The 14,918-nt window shown below is 36.3% G+C and overlaps 1 protein-coding gene across 3 annotated transcripts in view; it reads right to left on the reverse strand.

Annotated features, from left to right (window-relative positions):
* SLC2A9 (solute carrier family 2 member 9) overlaps positions 1-14,918 on the reverse strand; it is a 130,715-nt gene that overhangs the window by 32,711 nt on the left and 83,086 nt on the right. For all 3 annotated transcript variants that reach the window (XM_009559516.2, XM_054066104.1, XM_054066103.1), the window contains 2 exons: positions 10,566-10,667; positions 8,173-8,248 (listed from right to left, as the gene is read on the reverse strand). In XM_009559516.2, the coding sequence (XP_009557811.2) occupies positions 8,173-8,248; positions 10,566-10,667 (178 nt within the window). The remainder of the gene's footprint in view (positions 1-8,172; positions 8,249-10,565; positions 10,668-14,918) is intronic.

Genomic DNA, 14,918 nt, shown 5'->3' on the forward strand with positions numbered 1-14,918 from the left:
TGATGTGTGAACTATTCCACATTATCCAAGGATGCTTTTCTGCTGGAAAGACTGTAAAGGCTACTAGTTTACAGAATAAGACATTTTGAAAATGGAATATATAGTGACACAGGCTTATTTGTTTCTTTTTAACATGACACACTTCTCTTGTACAAAGAAAAGCTTTTTTTTCCACATAAGCAAACTCCAAACTCTTTCTCAAAGTGTACTAAAAGAAAGTGCACTAAAAGAATGCCTCTGTGGGAGACAAGGAGCATTAGAAATTCTTACATCCCACTGTAAGTGGAGAAGCTAACACAACATCACACAAAGCTTCTGTAAATGCCTATTTCAGGCAATAATACTGATGCTACCTCTCATTTTAGTACTTTTATGTCTACATGTGTGTTATCACACCTTTGTCTTTCACATCCAAGGGAAGACTTTTTTTCTCTTCCCTGATGGCATTTCAGATTGAACAAAACTCATGACTTTAAAAGTGACCCTTTTATCACATCCGCTCTGCTGTCAATACAGCTGCATGTTGGCATTCAGAGTAAGAGCACAGGCTGATTTAAACTTTAAATATCAAAATATCTTCAGTACACCTCAGGGCACAGCAATGACTTCTACTGAGTTTCCTTTTGTTTACTTCATAATGTCAATTTAATACATACCGAATATACCATTATCATGTTTCTATTATGTCGTATTCAGCTATTCTAGGAAAGACTTCACTCAAACTCCATTAGCCATGACAAATATTATAAAACTCAATTACAAGACATAACACTCAAAAAAGATACAAAAAGTAAGTGAAATGTTTCTGAAATAGTCTGTTTTGTTAATGTTTCTTAGCTGTGCCTGAAAATGAAATTGCTATAAAAAGCAACAGTTGAAAACTGAAGATCTCATTACCATAAAACTACTTTCTTTCAAATTCCATCAGAAAGTGAATTTTATCAATTTTTCCCTTTTGCGGAGATAACAGTATGACTGGAAACATACCACTGAGCTGATTTTGTCATGCTTATACATACCGAATAGGAACTTATTTTAAAAGTAGGAACTAAAGCAAAATCACACTGATTCACATTTGATGCTGTTCACACCAAGTTCAACCTTACCCATACTCCAGTGAAGTCATCAGAACTTCTTATGAAGAGAAGTGCCAGTCATCCACAGAAATACCTACAGCATTTAGGACTAGAATAACTACAGCATGTGACAATAAAATCAAATGCCCTAAGGCTAATATGTAAGAACTGGTAACCAGAGAGTCCTGCCACTTTCTCCCTATAGCACTCTTGATTTAAAAACAGCACCCGTTGATGTAGATCGAGTCAGGAGCTGCATGCTCTATGTAATGACCAGTTGGAAGATCCTCTCTCAGAACACTTTCATCTTTGCAGACACATGGGCTTTTTGACAAATGGAAACAAATAAAGACTTTATATAGAAGATCAAGCATCTCACTTAGAGATGAAGGAAGAACATGGGACTTGGAGATAAAGGAAGACAGGATCAGATTGGATCATCTGATTCAAATCCAATCCTTAGCTGTTTCAGGCAGAATTTCATGCAGTCCTTTTAGAAATTATAAGACGTGTTTAGTTTCTCTTTTTGCTGTTTCCACTAAGAAGCTGACAAAGAACGCAACTCCTCTAGTGGATAGGAGTTTTCTTCCAATTTTTGTTCTAAATTTATTTGTGGCTAGGTAGCACCTAGGTTTGGGTTTTTGTCATGATTTTCTGCAGCAACATTTGCCTTCAGCTTGTTCTCTCTCCTTAGTGTCATTCTCCCTTTTACCCATGTATTTAGAAACAGAAATTATATTCTTGCTTTCTTTGTTAGAATATAAAGTCATTCTGTATCTCTCTATATAAAAACCTATTTTCTTCACCTCCACAGTAGCCCTCTTTGGAGCCTTCCTGGCAAACTGCTGCATGAGCAGTTTTGTGCTTCAACATCCAACTCCAAGTCATCATCTCAAAAATGGTGACATAACTCAGACAACACAATAAGTATTTTTCACATTACCATATAGAGACACAATGCATGACAATATGATGCATTAGGTCTCAAAGAAAATACATAAAAGAATGTGCAGAGTGTTAATATTAAACAATCTTTCAAGCTACTTAGATAAAATATACACAGCTACGGAGAAGTTTTCCATGTGACACAGACATCATTCTTATATTCTTAGCTAACTTGCATTTTCAGACTTCCTTAAAGCCTCAACCTGCTCCCAAGTTTCTAAGCCTACTTTTCCTTCCAACTGCCTGCATGCATTATTATATGCCCTGTTAACTAGAAATGGGTAAACTGTGAAAGACTGAGATTTCATACAAATCACTAATCTCAAACTTGGAAGTTCTACCAAGATGACCCCAATTTCCTGCATGAAAATGGTTTGAATTATGATTATGAAGCCATGGATATAAAAACAACTCCTTAGATTTCTGAAACTTTCACTAGTAATACTGTTTGTTTTAATAAAAGCTGGTATTTTCCTTTATAGAGGATTCTGAGGAGCTCCTGGGGAATATTCCCTGAAAGAGGTAACATTACTGCATGTCTGCCCGGGCCACACGTGTGACTGATCTTCCTCCCAGCAACAGTGGTCATAGGGAGGGCAACACACTAGTGCTACACAAACACCTTTTACGGGTATTCCTGCAACACTAGGGTCTTGGGTTATTTCTACTTCTATCAAAGGTAATATAAGCCCAGTGCTCCAGTTTACTGTTTCCAGAGCCAACACATATACAACAGTTTGATTCAAAAGAGATGATATATTTTCAATTTCTGAAAGAAGGTGATAAAGAAATGATTACTTCAAAGCCAGGTTTATTACGAAACAGTTCACCTCCTCCCAAACTTTCATTTAGTTAAGGACAGGCATCTTACCTAACCTCCCCCACTATGTTTTCCTTTCCTGTCTCTGCAGCATTGCTTCCTCCATTCTTCAAAACTGGGCAGAAGGATGTTATGCTTAGAAAGAATATTCTTCTAAGGGAGAAATATTAAAAATTCTCCTCATACAAAGTTAATGCATGGAAATGCTTCATGTAAAGTTTCCAAAGTTCTCAGGGTCTCACTGTATCTTTGTCATGTTTATTTCCATCGGGAAGGTTATCTGGAAGCCCATGCCACCACTGCTGTACTCCCCAGTTGGGCAGCTGGGGGGATTTTCCCCCACATGTTCCACATGGCAGAAGAGCCATTCTCTGGTTCAGAGAATGAATGCTTAATTGTTTTATAAAAAATTTGAACAGCATGAAAAACAAAGACTGAAAGATTCTCAACCCAGAATACATGACAGCCTCCCTGGCAGGTGAGGTCACATCCCTACAGACAATAAGTGAGATTTCTGAAGGGTATTTTTCTTTCGGATCAAAGATCGACTATCTTGAACATAAGGGGCCCTTCAATTTTTAGTAAATGCATGAAAGCGGTCTTCTGTTTGTCTGTCTTTTGATTAAAATGCTCAAGTCTGAAATCACATGCATACCTGAACTTACCTGTTGTTACCATTAGCATTTCAGTCCCTAGCAATAGGCTTGGAAAACATCTGCAAGCTGAAAAGCTGAGTTCACAAAAATAAAAAACCTCCGCAGTTTATAGTAACAGCTGATCCTAGCTGTAAAGGAGCAGATGGGACTCATGCATATGCTACCAGAAAGTGGGAGACCACACACCATCTAAGCTATCATGAGAGTATCAGATGTTCTAAGAAGACAGAAAAGATTGTATTTTTAAAGGCAATTTTGTGCTCTAGAAAGTTATAGCAGTATTTTTATAAGCTCAGATCCTCAGGGTATTTACTACTTCCAATGGGATAACTCCTCCAAGTACCAATAGCTCAATGAACATAAATGAATTCATCCTAGACAAAGATCTGCAGAATCATTACAAACCATGTGGGATTTACTCTGAAGAATGCTGAAATACTCTAAATTACTACAGAATTAATTAAACAAAACACTAAGTGTTAGTAATACCATGCCAATAGTATCTTTTGAACCAACACAAACAAATGATGCTCAGCCTTCTACTAAAAGCTAAAAACATTAAAGATCTGTAACCTAGTAATAAAGAGTATGCATTAATTTTTCCGGGGAAAAAGCCTTTTACTGACCAGAAAGGTGGTGGAGTTATTCCTAAACTTCAGCCCAGTCTTGTTAAACTACCAGACTGCTGCAGAAGAATACTAGATATTCAAGTGTGAAATTTTCCTGCTAACAGAGTGTCATAAAATATCACTGAGAATAAAGCAAGAAGAAATATCCATCCAGTCTGGAAAACTCCGAGGTGATAAGGTAAAAGTCTATAAGATCGGAAAAGGGAGGAAGGGGATAGTTGTTCAGTTTCTTCCAATGCAAGACATGAAAGGCATCACACAAAGCAAAACAAAGGATGTGTTTATGAGAGATGGTAGACATGCAGTTTTCTTTGTCAAAGGGATGCTGAGGTTTTGCATGGTTTCAGATAGGAATGAACAAATCCATGGAATACTATTGAAAATCTTGGAAACTATGTGTTAGGAAAAACCTAAGCTGAAAAAAAAGATGTGTACTGGTTCTGGAAAAGTGTCTTACCTGCTTGTCCTGTTTATACTTTTCTCTGGACACTGTCTAACTGCACTGGAGCCATGTTAAAAAAAAAATGTTCTTTCCCACTTACTTCCTCTTACATTCCTCTAACATTAGTAGGAAATTAAAGATAAGGTTAATTTCCAGCAATGACTTTCCCATTACAAGTATGTTTCTGTGTACTGTAAGAATGCATCACACTGTGTGATGCACACTTTCCAGAAGAAAAATCCTTAGTTTATTAGTATATGTATGATATCTATATATATGTGCTGTATCTACCACATAAAGTGTATCGCAGTACAATGGTTGCAGTGTTTTGTTGAGCAAAATTAAGCCAATTTTAAATAAATTGATAATTGCTAGTGAGCAGTGAGCAGTATTTGCCCTACCTAGGAATGCAGTTTCTCACTAGATTATAGAGTTCCAAAATAAAGGAGCAGAAGTAAAAAATACACAGTTTTGATATTTGTGTAGTAATTAAGGACTCAAAATTCTTGGCAGCCTGCTTGACTGTCTATAAGCAAAAAGTTTTTCCTTCTAGTCACTCTGTAACTTCCTTGTTTCAACACATGCTTTTGTTTCTCAAGAGTTCGCAAGACACAACACCAACAGATCCTGGCTCTGTCAATGCAACACCCTCCTTAGGTATTGGGGCTGCTCTTAAGTGCCTCCAAAGCTGCCTCTTTTCCAGGATAAACAAGACCAATTCATCCAGCCCCAACGGACTTGCCTCAGCTTATTGACATCTTTCCTGGCACTACTGGGTGAAGGCAAAACTTGACACAGTGGTTGCAATCAAATACTGAACTTGTGCCTTGTGATACAAAAACTAGTGGATGCAAAATGGGTGTCACACTTGTAGGTAATACTTTCTTTGTTCAAAAAATCCCCAAATTTCTGAGAGGGAAATGCTTTCAGCTAAGAGTTAGCAAAGTAGTTCTGACTTCCTAAGCCCCACTAAAAAGAACAAAGAAGTTTCACCAAAGATAAACTGGCCCCATTACAGTCAGCTAAAATATTGCTATTGATTTAGAGGAACCGGAATATGATTCGTTGTAAATTCTTCTGAACAGCTGAAATGTCAATTACCAAAATTTTCATAAAAAGTAAATAAATGTTCATCGGTACTGACATATTCCCACTACTGTCAGGTATTACAAATGCCTGAATATACACAGGAAAGGTGGAGAAGCCAAGGAGGCAGCTACTGGTACAATATTAATGTCTTTTGGCTTTAAAAACAATGAGCATAATGAAAAACACAAAAGAATATTTAATCTGAAAGAATTACAGTAGAAAGCAAGTAAGTAAATCAAACAAAAGATTTTTGTCTTGCATATATCTGCAGATGCTGCTCCAAAAAGAGTGCAAAGTACAACAGAAAATCCTGAATAATACTGGTAAAAGGAAAGAAGCTAAGCAAAAAAAAAAAAACAAAAAACAAAATCCCTTTTGAAGAATGATGAGGTGAAGGAGACATGTAGGAAATTAATCTTAATATGCTGAAAATATGTGTAAGAGCATATTGATCTGCAAGTTCCAAAGTTTGGTGGAACGTGTGTGTAATGTGGAAAATGTTTCAACAGAGTTTTTTCAGAAAAAAACCCACAGGTAGGTCTTGCAAGTAGGTACACTTAAATTGTTTGAACTACTTAAAACACTGAAAAGGAAGTTTTCAAAAAGTTTCAAGTCAATATTTGACTTTCCATAGGTATTCAAAATGCAAGAGCGGTTCTATTCCACAGAATTCTTAAAAAAAAAAAATCTCAGTCTAAAAAACGTGTGCAATACTGGGGCCTGTGCTGAACCAGAGATTTGTCCCTATAGAAGGATAAAAGGATTGCAAGATTGTTTGTACTATTTGTCTTGCAAGAAGAGATGAAGGTGAGGGAGAAGGACAGTCTTCATAGGCCAACTACAGTCCAACACTGGGTGTGTAAATGACACTAGTGGAGCATGTTTGATTTCTTTCCAGTCAGTTACCATATGTAAATGAATAAGCACAGAAGTTAGTGACAAACTGTTCTCCCAGAAGCAAGGTGGAAAGGAATAGCTTCTCACATTTTCCTTTAAAGCAGCATAATCTTCCCTCAGCTTTTCCAAAAGGTGGATCCACAGCATTACAGCCGTGCTCCATTAGTCACAAGAAACTTTAGCAATTATTTCTTTCCCCAAATAAACCACAATCAATTAATTTGATCATTTCAGTTCTGAAGACGTATAAACAGCTGATTAATGTTTGAAGTCAAACTCTTCATAAAGAAAAAGAGGCAATGAATAGTGTATGAAAAAAGGCATGAGAACTTGGGGAAAAAGAAGTCTTGCTTTCAGGCTTGCAGCAGAAAGCCTGTGAAAAAACTCCTAAAAAGTAGTTGATTTTCCCCTTTTTTGTGAAGAACAATTTGTAAGAGAATTTTTGAAAATTTATGCACTATTTTGACATCTTACTCTGTATGTGTGTTGAATTTTGGTTAAATTCCTCTTTATCTATCTGCAAACAATTTTTGGTAACATTTCATTATTTGATAAACTGCAGGATCTGATTCTGACCAAGTACCCAAAGGCTACAGAAACACTGTTTAGAGAAATACTACACTCAGGAAAGTATTTGCATATTATGCCTGTCTATTAAAATATATTTTTCAAAGACATGATGCAATTAGAATCATAAGATAGATCAGCCTGGAAGCGTCTTCTGGAGTTCAGCCTCTAGTCAAAGCAGGGCCAATTGTTCATGAACTTGTCCAGCTGTGTTTCTCCTCTATCCACTCAGAATTGGCCTTGCCCAGACTTGTCCATTGCTCTTGTCCTTTCATTCTACACTTCTGAGGATGGTCTGGCTTTTTTACTTTTTTATACCTTAAATATTTTCATTGTTAAAGCAAATAAATAAAAAAGTACAGCCTGGGAATACTGGATTTTCTATAATGTTTTATCCACCTCTACATAATCAAAACTTAGGTAGGGAAACAGATCTAATAAACTCATTGCAGTCCAGGAAAACAGTTACCTGAGGGCACCAGATTTGAACTGGATGATGTCAGTAAAGAACTGCCAGACAAGAAGCAGCTCCACCATCAGGACACCTACCTTTTCTATCATTTTCCTAAAGACAGTATGCGTAAACCATCTTGCACAGCATTTCTCTATCTTTGGAAAGGAAGAAAAGAAAGGAACCATACCAAATTGACCCCTTCCTCCACCAGCATCCAATTTGTATCCTACCAGCACTGAACTGCTAATGCAAGCATTGGCAAATAAAACAGTCAACTGACAGTCTGAGTGGTTTTTATAGATTTACAAAATCATAGAAATCCTACAATAATACCCAACATTTTAATTTGGTACTGACTGCAACTTAGGCACTCGTTCTCAAGTACACTGAGAGCTAAGCCAGAATGTGTGTCTACATGTTTTTGTATCAAGAATACTGCTATCAATTTGTACTGCTATCAGCTTTTACTGTCTTAGACCCCTTGGGGTCATCAGATAAGGGCAAAGCGAAGTTCTCTGCAAGCAATTTCTTAATTGTGCTGGTGCAAAAATACCTTTCTCTTGATGTAGAAAGAAACATGAAAAATTATAGACATACCTGGTCCAATGCAGAATGATGCAATGATTGCAAGGATGCAAAATATACTGAGGTAGGGAAGCCAATACATGGTATTCTGCGTAGATAAAAACATTCATGATAACTATCTTGTACATACCAATATTAAAAAAAAAATCATAGATAATATACAGTTTTTTCTATGATTATTTCTCTATTTCAGAATTTAGACTAGTGTTACTTTAGAAAATCACAGTATTTCTATAGGACTTTCTTAGATGACATGTATTAAAGGTCTTGGTCTCTGCAGAATCCCTGGAAAGAAACACCAGGCAAGCTCTTGCACCACAGAAGTCAAAACTCTGAAAGTTTACAACTTCTCGTGCTAAAGTTGAAGCGAACCTGGAAAAAAGCATTTCTTTCTGTTGAACAGATTCGGTGCTTTTGTCTTCCACCAGTATTTCAATCACGTTTAACAAGAGCAGCTATGGTGGCCCATAGAGCTTCAAAATTCACCAGTTAAAGGCTGGGCTGAAGTCTAGGCATGACAGGCTGCCTTTCAGTAATACAGCTGTATCTGAACCTTGGAAAAGCATGTGAAAGCCACAGTCCAGGGATTTTTAGCCATAATCTTATTTTGCAGACAAGGAGGGCCATGTGTGCAAATAACAGGTAGAGGGCAAAACAAAACAAACTATAAATGGTTCTTTAAGGGAACTGTAGATGGATTTACCGATTTTCCTCACAAGGCAATTTTTTTTCCATGTCTAAGTAGATTTTTCTTTATTCAGACCTCCTAATGATAGGAGCTTGAAATCAGCAATTTCTACTGAGTTTTCAGGACACTGTTGCTTAATCATGTATGTGAATGCTTCATAATAAAACTAATAGATGGAAAAAACCCAAGAATTCCTGTTCCTTTCCTTACTCATCAATAGGGTTTTTTTTCCATCGAGAAAGTGTGAATGTCATTTCTAGTAGAATTTTATTATTTTTGCAAAGTTAGTTAAGATACACATAACTGTAGTAGCACAAAATATCACCTTGAGTGGCACTGTAAAAATATACCTGCTAAAACAGGTAATAATTTATGTCATTTCCAAATAAAGAGTCTCATTTTCTGATGCATTTTCTCTGGCAGTCTGAGTTATTCCTTTAGTTACGGGGAAAACATGGTCTCCTAGGTATTAACATCTACCAAGAGACCTGAAGATTTATCAAAATTACATATTCTGGGGTTCTTGTGCCAAAACAGATCCAAGGTCTCTAACGGCACTGAGAGAAGGTACAAGTATAGAGTAGGTACCAATTCCTCTGAGATCAAGCCTATTTATATCCTAGACTTTTTTTTCAAAGCAAATTAAATCTCTAATACGTAACAGATTGAGACTCTTCTGAAAGGAAGTAAAACAGAAAGGCATTCAGACTTCAGAGATTTACAGCAGCTGAAGGTCCTCATGTATCGAACTAGTTTTTAGAAGATTTGGAACAGAATTTTTCACTCGGCATACACAACCTGCAATAACTTCTCTCTCTGGAGAGCTGCGCTGTAGCTGTCATGACAGGCATGTGAAAGAAAAGCTTTACTGTCCTGTTCATACAGGTAAGTTAAATAAAACTTCACAGTGGTGTGGCATACACCTGCTAGTCAAACTCACTGATTCTCTTCAACCAAGAAACAAGATTTTAAAGTCAGATTAATGGCAAGACAGAGGAATCAATAACAGCAGGAAAACAATGAAAGACTGCCCAAATCCATGCCATTGCAGCCTGTCAGCTTTACTTCTCAAAAGCCCTCAAGAACAGAAAGAAACCGCATCACTAAGTAAATGGAAGCTAAAGAAGATTTAGGTTGGTTTAATAATCATTTTCTGATCATTAGAAAAAAGCTGCGGAATTGACTGCTAATAACTTCTGAGAACTTAAGTGCAAATGTTCTGCAAAGGCTAAGTCTTCATATTTTTAATTATAATCTCAGAAATGTAACTTGAAAGAAACAGCCAACATGGAAATTTTTCACTACTGGGTAAAAACACCCAAACCTAAGAAAAAGGATGACATATCAAGTACAAGAGAAATCTCAAGATGACTGCATTGCAAACAAAGATAAAAACTTGGAATAGGGATAAACTATTTACCGAACTATGGGTAAAATTGTCTTCATAACAGTTCATAATATGCATAAATCTTTGAGTTAAGGAGAATGAACATCACAAACCCCTATGGCTTTTTAATATAAAAGCTGCTATGGCTAGCTACAGTACTTTGAAACCAACAGACTCTTAAATAGGCAAACAACAATCCTTTGAATCCTTATGTCAAACTGATTAAAAGGAATATCTTATGCATGAATGCTGAGGCAAACCAGTATGAACGACTGGGCATTCAAAATAGGCAAAAGACAGAGTAAACATATGTAGTGACTGTAGTGTTACCTGTAAAGTCAGAGAGACGGTGAGTACTGCAAAGAAGAGAACCATCAAACCAAAACCTCCAATGAGAAGAGGCCTCCGTCCAAGTCGTTCAATAACTAAGCCCTGGAAAAAAAAATAGGCATTTGACTTTCTTAATAAAGCACCGAAGAACTCAGACCATGTAATATACTCTCCTAATAAATATGAACATAAAAAATAAAATCATGAGAATGTATTTTATACTGCTTATCAGCTTCACAACTATGTTTACACAATTTAATGTCTTTGAAAAAACCAAGTCAGCATCCTTATTTGAGATCACTGGAAAAAACTAGGAAACCACAAAAGCAGTACTTGTTGTAAGTTCTATGCCTGCGTTTCCTACTACAGAACAAATATGATCATAGAGATAGGAAAAATGTACAGCTGGTAAATTCAAGTTTAATATCACTAGTGTGATAGATTTCAGAGTTACTACTACATTCAACTTCTTGTGTAACAATTTAATAATAAAACAAACATTGTACTATATAAAATAATACCTATGTGAAGTCTGATTTTTTCAGACCATAAATAATTCTACATTAATTTGACAAATTTGCACCAAATTTCTATATTAATGCTCTTAGAATATGTAATATTTAAATGGCAAAATGCTGAAAGAAATTACAGTCTCTTGAGTCTGCATCTTCGTAATTTCAACGTCTCTGATTTTAAGCTTAAAAGGTTTAAAATTTAGGATGAAAAGATTTTTACATAGATTAATTTTTTATTAACCTAAATTTTACTTTTTAATTTCTTTTTTCTCCAAGCACAGAAGAAACATTTAATTGTGATTTCAGATAGTTAATGTAATTAGAACATCTACGTAAAAGAAATCCACCCAGCAGAAAACTTTGCTTAGATGAGTGATTGTAACACTGATACTTGTGCACTCATACATTTTTTAATTTCTATTTAACATCTGAAGGTAAGTCAGCTCTGTTGAAAGCTTTTGTTTTGTTTTGTTAAAAGCTTTTGTTTTATTAAAGCTTTGTTAAAATGTGAATACTTATCTACTAGAGAAGAACACGATGAAGTTTCTTAAAGCTGTGGCATGCACCTGTCTTTGCTAGTCTGTCTCATTAAAATAGGCTAATATATATATTTTAGATCAGAAGAGTTGATAACTACTAGAATTACTAATTACAGTTGGCTTTCTTATGAGAAGAATAAAACAATTTTACAAAGCTGGAAATGTACCACTTCAAATAAGTTAAAGTCAGAATCACACAACTGCTTGCTACATTGTTATTTACTGGAGACTGAAATCCCTCTTCCACGCAGGCTTTGAGCAGAAGATAAAATGAGAAACTATGATAAAATGAAATCTAGAGTAATACCCTTAATTCTGGGAGACAACGCACACCGTTCCACACTGAGCATCTAGAAAAAATGCATCAAAGGGCAGTACAAAATTACTCAGGGAAGAAAAGCCTTATGTGGCCAGTGCTCCTCCCACAGCATCAAGTTCATTAGCAGATTTTAGGACAGGCTTCAAAGCACGCTGACCCTGTGCCCTGCAGAGCTTGACTTCCACACCAGAGATGCATAACATGACGCTGCAGAACACAGAAAGCAACTCTGGGGTAAGCTACACTGTTCTTTATTTCTTTAAATGAGGAAATATACTCATTCTGACAGCTTCCATAATAGAATTTATTTCAGAGCCATGTTTAAAATAGACCTACACTGATGTTATTAACACTTCACATTGTGCTCACCAAGTCCAAATGCTCCCGAACTGCAACTGTTGCACCACCAAAACCTCTACAAGATGCCAAGTATTTTCCACTATGATTAATGTATCCGTCTTGCAAACACATGTGGCTGCACATACACCTAACCAAGAATCTTTTTTTATGGCTATGTGGGATGAAAAGGTCTTGAATGGGTCTGTAAGAAGAGAGGGACTTCTGCAATATATGTTTCACATATATTTTGATATTAATTACACGTTCATTAATAGACGCTGCACATGTAATTTGCCAGACCAGGGAATTTCCCTTATTTTTATCAATCCTGGACTGGGGGTCATGATTAAATAATCTTGGTATCACTAGCTGACAGGTTCTGCCTTACAATGGGGTAAGGGATGAATATTTTTCTTAAGAGGGAAAAAGGTTCATAGACGGATCATAAAAAGCAAAACACTGGAAAAAAGTGCTAGATGGTTTCTGGTTATAAAGTTTAAAGAAAAGCAAACATGCATTTCAAAGTAGTCTGAACATGTTTGGGCAAATCTAGGTGGACTGGTGAGGAACTCCCAGTTTTAACTGACATAAGCACAGATACAGTTACAACAGTGGGCTCGATATCCGTTTTACAGAAACAAAAATAATAGGGCCTAATACATTTAAATTCTTTTTTCTTCAGAGATGATTCATGAAGAAATAAAGCAAATCCACATGAAGCCATTTATTTTCCCTGAGCTGATGCCAGATTTCCAAGTATTCATCATTGCTCTTTATTTAATTCAGTAGCAATGAGGAACTTGAATGCTTCAGCTTCTGGGCTACTTGCACCTTCTGCACCAAAGAATTTACAAGTAAAATTCTTGCTGACATATCTTGTGATTACGGAAGAAGCCTATGTTGCTTACTGCAAAAATAAGCAGCAAATCTGTCCTTATTCACAGGGATGCCACGATGTACCAGAATTGCTGGCACTTGTATAATAATTTCCAAAGTCACACTATCAAGTTAAGTACACTGACAACACTAACAAACCTAGAAAATACAGACTCAGAAGGCTTTTCATGCAGACTCAATTAACTCGCGCAGTTATGGGGAGAAAAATGTCTACTTCCATTTTAAAGATAAGGACACCTGTAATTTGTTCCAAGTACGTGACCTACATCACCAGTTCCAACTCAATGAAAAACATCTGCTTATGGCACAGATTCAAAAGGGGCACATCAGCCTCTGCTGAAATGTGATACTATACAGGATCAAGCTCATGAAAAGCCAAGCACAATACTCAAAGCCATGGTCCCTAACTGGTTATAAATCACAGCGCTGTTGTCCCATGAAAGACAGCATGTATGTTTGGAAAGACATGGGTGTTTGGCTTTCCTGAACAGCAGGGAATGAAGAAGCATTCCAGCATCCAGTGGCTGGCAGATCAAAGTTGTTCAACTGGATTCCAATCCACAACAGAAAAGCCTCCCAGGAGGCACCATATTTCATCAAGACCAAAAAGGCTTTTTGAATCATTTAAGCACAGAGATGCTTCAACAGCCAGACCATCAAGTTGTTTAGGTCTACAGTATTTCTAACTAAAATTTGATTTATTTTTGAGAATTTCTTACAAAAACCTATTACAATACATCAGCATCTCAAATTTCTCTGCTGAATTGTTCGTTCCCCTTTTCTTGATGGAAAAATAAAATCTCAGATAAACCCTGAAGCTTCACCAAACATTTGAAAAGAAAGGTCTAACATGTCTTCTACGACAACAAGTTTCCTTGGTGAAAAAAAAAGCTAGTTGTGAGGTTATAAACAGATAACAACTTAATTTTTAGTTACAATTATACTAATCCAAAACTTGTTAACTGGCAAAACCCACTAAGATGCTCATGACTCATTACAAGTAGAAGATGATTCACCAGTTTTCAAGTATTTATAGTCCTCAATGCTCCACTGCTATGCACTGGTAATTGTTACCTGTTGAAGACCTGTAACAAGTGAAAATATACTATAAGGTAGAGTAAATAAAATAACAAGAAATTCAGTATACGAAAAAGTACAGTCAAACAATCTTACAAGTCTCTTCTGTCATACATATTTATCTGCCAAATTGCGTAGGATGATACTTGTTTATGTGTGACCATAAACATGTATTTGCAGAAGCCTATACCCAGTCATGGTAATTAACACACTGGAACGACTGAAAATGTGTAAAAAAATATTGCAACCAAAATTCTCTCAACACAAACGTTTGGTGATAATAAGGCAACTGATTTACAAACTAAATTAACAGTTCACACAACTTACTTTTGTCTGGCAGGAAACACTTGTGAATAAAGTTAAAAAAGTAAATGTCAGTCTTTTCACTCGAGTTAGATGCCGATACTGGGACTGACGTAATGAAAGCAGACAGCATTGAAAAAGATCAGACAAGCTTCTCTGGATAAAGTGAATGTGTAAGCAAGCCCAAACAGGAGGTCACTGAATACTACCCCATTCTTATTTCCTGGCCCTAAATTATAGTAAAAAAAAAAAGCCCTATCAGATTTTCTTAATGTCTCATTTCTGTAAGTTTGATCTATGTGCTAACGTCAAGAGTAGCCACACTTTTTTTCTTGTGTATTTTAGATATAGGTCTGACTAAGAC

Source organism: Cuculus canorus, chromosome 4, assembly GCF_017976375.1.
Source record: "Cuculus canorus isolate bCucCan1 chromosome 4, bCucCan1.pri, whole genome shotgun sequence".
In the NCBI taxonomy this organism is placed as follows: domain Eukaryota; kingdom Metazoa; phylum Chordata; class Aves; order Cuculiformes; family Cuculidae; genus Cuculus; species Cuculus canorus.